The sequence below is a fragment of the Durio zibethinus genome, chromosome 11 (genome assembly GCF_047325235.1).
Source record: "Durio zibethinus cultivar Kanyao isolate XHJ-2024 chromosome 11, ASM4732523v1, whole genome shotgun sequence".
NCBI lineage: Eukaryota > Viridiplantae > Streptophyta > Magnoliopsida > Malvales > Malvaceae > Durio > Durio zibethinus.
This window is the reverse complement of record NC_143172.1, coordinates 1,524,164-1,529,929: the sequence shown is the minus strand read 5'-3', so window position 1 is coordinate 1,529,929 and position 5,766 is coordinate 1,524,164. Positions and strand designations below refer to the sequence as shown.

The 5,766-nt window shown below is 28.5% G+C and overlaps 1 protein-coding gene across 1 annotated transcript; it reads right to left on the bottom strand.

Annotated features, from left to right (window-relative positions):
- LOC111291371 (FCS-Like Zinc finger 1) lies at positions 1 to 1,392 on the bottom strand. The gene is made up of 2 exons (XM_022883057.2): positions 749 to 1,392; positions 1 to 309 (listed from the first exon to the last, which is right to left on the bottom strand). Exons 1-2 carry the CDS (start codon positions 1,057 to 1,059, stop codon positions 123 to 125), a joined length of 498 nt encoding a protein of 165 aa, XP_022738792.1. The 5' UTR covers positions 1,060 to 1,392; the 3' UTR covers positions 1 to 122.
- Positions 1,393 to 5,766: the final 4,374 nt, after the last annotated feature.

Genomic DNA, 5,766 nt, shown 5'->3' with positions numbered 1-5,766 from the left:
TTCTCTCTCCTTGGCCCTTCTCTTCATGGATCTCCATGTTCTTTTTCTTTGCCTTCCTTTTTTTTTTTCAACTTATATATTATATATGCAGATATTAATATTATTTCCTTTGGGGAGGTGATTCAGGCAGCTGCAACAGTGCCTCTTTGTAAAGAGTAGTCTTTGGCATTAGTTGGAGATGTAGATTTCCTTTGGTCCTTCTTTCTCAAAGCTTTCATTGAGGAAGAAAGGTTCCAGTTCTTTTCCTTATCTTCATCTATATCTATTTGTTCTTGTCTGCAATCTTCACTACAGAAAGGTGTATCCCCTCTGCAAGATTTCAACATAACAAACCATATACCAATCAGCAACCAAATCGATATTTGCTACAAAGTTTAAAGCCAAAAAACCAGTTTTGGTTTCTGCGAAATTCAAAGACTTAAAGACACTTCAGGGAAAATAAAACCATCTTTAAGAATTAACTCCACAGGTTACATAATAAAATCCATTATCCCAAGTTCCATGTTGCCTGGAATTTGTTATCCAAAATTAATCCTTAGTTCAAAATTGGACTAAAAACTTTATTTAACTTATTCTGCTAACATCTAGATCTTGTATCTAACATCAGCAAATGGAATCTCAATGGATCTTAGGGGGAAATTCATTAAGCACATGCGCATTTCCTCTGTTTTTTTTAGACGCAGCCTAATAGATTCATGGGATGTTTCTATCTAAAAAAGATTGATATGCACATAAAATCTGGACTAACCTGTACATGAAGATGTCTCGGTTACCCCCCAGAGGTTTCTTGCAAAGAAAACAAGCATCCAAGAAATGGGGTTGATGGTCTTCAAATCTGGCATCATAAAGCCTGGAAGGCCTTGGAGAAGAAACTAAAGAACAAGACAGATTCCTCAAACTACTCCTCCTAGAGTAACAAAAAGGTCTTGAAAAAAACCCATTTTGCTTATGACTGTGGTAATGGCTTCCTAAGTATCCAGCTTCCATAACTACAAGAGAAGCCAACCCATCATCTTCTTCTATAATACAAGGCCTCCTTGACGGTCCAGAGTAGTCCATCTGGTCTGTTAGAAAAGGTCCGGTCTTTGGGGTCTTTGAAGGAAGAGAGTAAGTTAAGAAGATGGTTAAGAAAGGAAGCTGAGTGGGTGCAGGGGTGAAATGTGGATTTAATAGGGGAAACTGGAAAGCTTTGTACCGTATCGAGGAAAAAGCTATAAACAACGGCAGGTTTCAGGAATCCGTGCTAGTGAATCCATTGGCTACAAGTACCTGCATCTCCAAGTTAGAAATTTTTTAGGGTTGGTTGTGCACCCTTGACCTTGTTGCCATTGATTTAGGCTCAAAAGGCCATAAATGCCATCGGATTGCCATTGGATACAGAAAATGAAAAATGAAAAAAATTGTCATAAGTTTTGTGATAAATAGAAACTAATGTAATAGAGTATTAAAAGTAGTTTTTGTTTTTTGTAAAATAAAACCCCAATTAAATTTGTAAATAATGAAAATATTGTTGGAGTAATTTACAAAATTATATAAAAAACCAATAAAAACTGTTCAATTTAATGATAAAAATTTATTTTACTACTGATAATAATAAGCTCATTTAAAATCGTATAATTTATTAATAAATTAATAATAATTTAATTTTGATAATATCCATGTTTAAAAATTGAAAGCTGAAATTTTATTTTTAATAATCAAATTTTAACTTTTTATAACTCCAAATATTAAAAATGGGGAAATGTAAAACGAAATGGCAATTTCGTGGTTTAGGAAAGATGAGGGGGCGAAAAGAAGGAAATGGAATTTCGTGTTTGAGGACTAGACCTTCAAATCAAAGGCCCCACACACTCCATAGTCAATATCTAGGGCAGGCCCCACGCTCGTGAGGTGCGCGTTAACGTAACGACCACACCGCCATAATCTTGGCTCCAAGGACCGTTTGGTTTTCTCCTTTCCTCTGCATTGTGGTGGGTCCCTCTCCAAAGACCCGTAAAAAAGATTTTTGGGCTCTTTAGCCACTAGTAGGACAGGTTGATTTCAACTTTTTTTTTTCCCTGAAGAGCAATAATTTGAAGAAAGAAATAAATACTAATTCAATAATTTGGTTTGCACTTTTTTTTTTGCCTTTTTAGGAAATTAAATACTCTTAAAAGTTGACAAACGCTACATTTGAATGGAAGATAAAATTAATTGTAGTAAATTAAAATTAATAATTATTATTATTATAGTTAAAAATTTTTAATAAAAATATTATATTAAATAAATTATATTTAAATTTAATTAATAATACGATAAATTTAACAATAATTCACCAATAATATAATAATTTTAATCGTATTTACGATAAAATCTTAATGAGAACAAAAAAAATTACAGCTATGATTGGATTCAATTTCATAAAAATTATCATCAAATTTTGATACGATATAATTATAATTATAAATTTTTATTAAAATTATATTTATTTAATTAAAACTTTTTTAAAAAATATTTAGTTATTAATATAAGTTAAAATTTTATGATTAAACCACATCAAAATTGCATGGTAACTTTTTATAAAACCAAACTTACTGAGATAAATGGTCAAGAAAAAAATTCCAAATATTTTAGGTAATTAATTATTGATCAATCTCTCATAATGGAGGAAGGGGGACATATGCATACCAAGAAACTGGATCTCAATGTGTTGAACATCCTTGGCCCCAAAGAAAATGTTGTCTTTGAGAGCATGTGAGCAAAGGTGAAGAAACCAAATACTTGGGGGAAGTAGGCCAGGTTTTGGATTCAAAGCAATGATTGCTTAATTGGGTATTAACTTAATAATTATTTTTTTATAATCATTGATCTTGTCAGATACTGTAATTGTATGCCAAGTTAAATCCCTTAAACAAATACTATTTGAATTTTTCATAAAAAATAAAAACAAGAATAATATGCAAATTATCCGTAATACTGTTATTTTGTTATTCTTTCGAGTATATACAGGTTTAATATTCAAATAAATTTTTAAATTTTATTAAAAAATACAAACAAGCTCATTATTTTTTATTATATGAATTTAAGATTATAAACATTTATTTTATTATAATTATACTCATTAAATTTTAAAAATTAATAAATAATGTCTAATTGATAAAAAAATTCTCTAAAAAATTTATGATCTAGTTTATCTAAATATTCTAAAAGTTAAATCATCAAATTAAATACTTTATATTGTCTAAGTTTTAATCAAAAAAATGAAAGCTAATAGTTTTAATTTTATTTCATAAAAGATAAAAAATTTAAAGCTTATTTTGATATTATTCCTATACAAAATTTATAAAAAAAATGTGGAGCTATAAAGTTTATAATTATGTATATTAAAATTAAAAAAGGTAAAATAATAATATCATTATAAATTTATTGCTGCAAAATAAAATTTTTTTAAGATACTTGAATTTCTTTAGGTAGTAGTTAATAAAAGTTAATTGATCAAATTAGTCCTAAAATAGTTTTAGAAGGTAAAAAAATTTAAGGCCCCACTTTCAACAAAGTTTGGAAAAGTCAGTATGAGAGAGCACCATCAATCATTTTAAAAAATAATACTGGTAATTGAAATCATTATAGTGGGGTAAACCACGCGCTATAAATGCAAGTAAGACTTGTAGAAACTCTAAAAAACTCGCTTTTTTATTTAAAATACTTCTAAAACTCTTTTTCGCATAATCATATTTTTTGGACTAAAAAGAGAAAAAAAAAAATCCACGGTTCCGTTTGCTCCTCAACGCTCTCTTCACTCAACGTCTTAACCCACTCGCCCGCCCTTTTTCTCTCATTCTTCTATCGTTTTCATCTTTTTCTTTCTGCAATTAGCCGGGCCCACCTCCAAAACCATCCAAAGTGGGGACCACTACAGCATTTTTTTTTGTATCATCGATGATGATGATCGTCCCATGGTTTTGCCTTCGCTGTTCGATTGTGATAGGAGCCTCTTTTAAAAAATAAAAAATCAAAAACATTTTTTTGGAAAATTTCTTCACGACCTATTTTGCCAGTTGTTGTCCATTTGCGGAATCAATAATTTTTGTAGCTTTACGGGTAAAATGGTTTTGTGCAGTACCAATACTGATCAATTTTGAACGTGTCTTTCTTATCACTAAACCTTATTAAAAGATTTAATCCCATTTTATAAGGAGCAAATCGTTTTAATTCCTGCTCCTGCATCACTCGTCGAAAATGACTGCCAACAAAGTTAGACAAAGTATTTCTGATAAGTTTTATATTACATTCAATAAAAAAAATATATTTCATATTAATATAATATTTTTGCTTTGAAATAGTAAAAAAATACATTGAGTTCATTTTTATATATCATTGAGACTTTGATTTAATATTAAAATGGAGGTTATAAAATTTTAAGGTTTTGAGATCAAGGTTTACCGTATAACTTTGATTATTTGGTAATATTTTAATTTATTAATTAATTATTTGATAATTATAATTTAATGAAATAATTTATTATATTAATAATTTATTTTATTATAATTTATTTTTTATATATTTATAATATTTTATATTAAAAATTAAACTTTATCAAATATTTTTTATTTTTAGTATATTTTAAAAATATGTATTATTAATTTATTATACTAATTTTGATAATAAAATTTATTTTATTTTAATAAATATGAATTTTTCATATATATTAATATAAAATATTTGAAAATTTGTAGATTTAAAAAATTTCCAAAACAAAACATTTTTCTTAGTAATTAAAATCTTTATTTAGAACTTCATAATAAATTTTTTTGAAGCTATAGAAATATCTCGCAATACCGACAAATGCTTACTCTTATTTATCGTATCGATCACACGAGTTTGATGCAATTTGATAAGACGTTTTTTTATACAATTGACATCTTCTCTTTTCTTAAAAAATATATATATATATTGGAAAATCTTATTATAATTTACTGGCACAAGTGTATTATCTATAGTTAACCAAGAGAAAAAAAACAGTGACCAATGTAAAAAGTAAAAATAAATTAATATATTAAAAAAAAAAAAGAGAGAGAGCTAAACGACATGAATGCATGATGTGGTGTAATTACTTTAACCTTGCCACTTTTTCCGAAGTTATGTTTCCCCAACCGCAGTTCCTGCCCAAGAATGCCTGTCAGCCCGGGCTGACCACCTGCCCGAGATATGCACTGTACACGTGTGGCTTAGTTCTTGTCACCACCGCATCACCTACATCTCCTCTTGCTTCCACGTGGCACATAAAAGCACGACAAAAATTAATTACGTTTCTCACGCGGCAGAGCAGTATTCAATTTTGACGGTGCCAATAGCAGTGATCCCGTACGCCAAGTTGTTGTTTGTCGCTTTGAGAATTCTAAGAAGGACGGTTGAGATTGCATCAAGGATTGTTGGTTACTATGATCATGCATGTCTGATCTTCTCGAACCGTGCAATATTTGTTTTTTAAGCCATCTTACAATCTAAAACTGACAAATCAAAAAGATAATGCATCTTCTCTCATGGACCATGCTATATGTTTTTCTGAAGACATAAATAAAATGATTTCAGATGGGGAATAGGCAATGAATTTTGAAACCAAATAAATAGATAGGAGAAAAAAATTGAAAAATTAAAAATTAATTTGAAATCGTAATTTTTTATTTAGTTTAAATTAAATTTATACATTAAATATATATATTAAATTTTAATCGAATTTTGATTCAAAAGATACAAAATAAAAAAAATTATTTAAATTTAATTATA

What these genes read in the sequence shown, in the direction of transcription:
- LOC111291371 (XM_022883057.2), bottom strand. Translation starts at nt 1,059, where the DNA reads ATGGACTACTCTGGACCGTCAAGGAGGCCTTGTATTATAGAAGAAGAT. An exon ending in CGAGACATCTTCATGTACAG is followed by an intron (nt 310 to 748) that starts GTTAGTCCAGAT and finishes GAAATCTTGCAG; the next exon opens with AGGGGATACACCTTTCTGTA.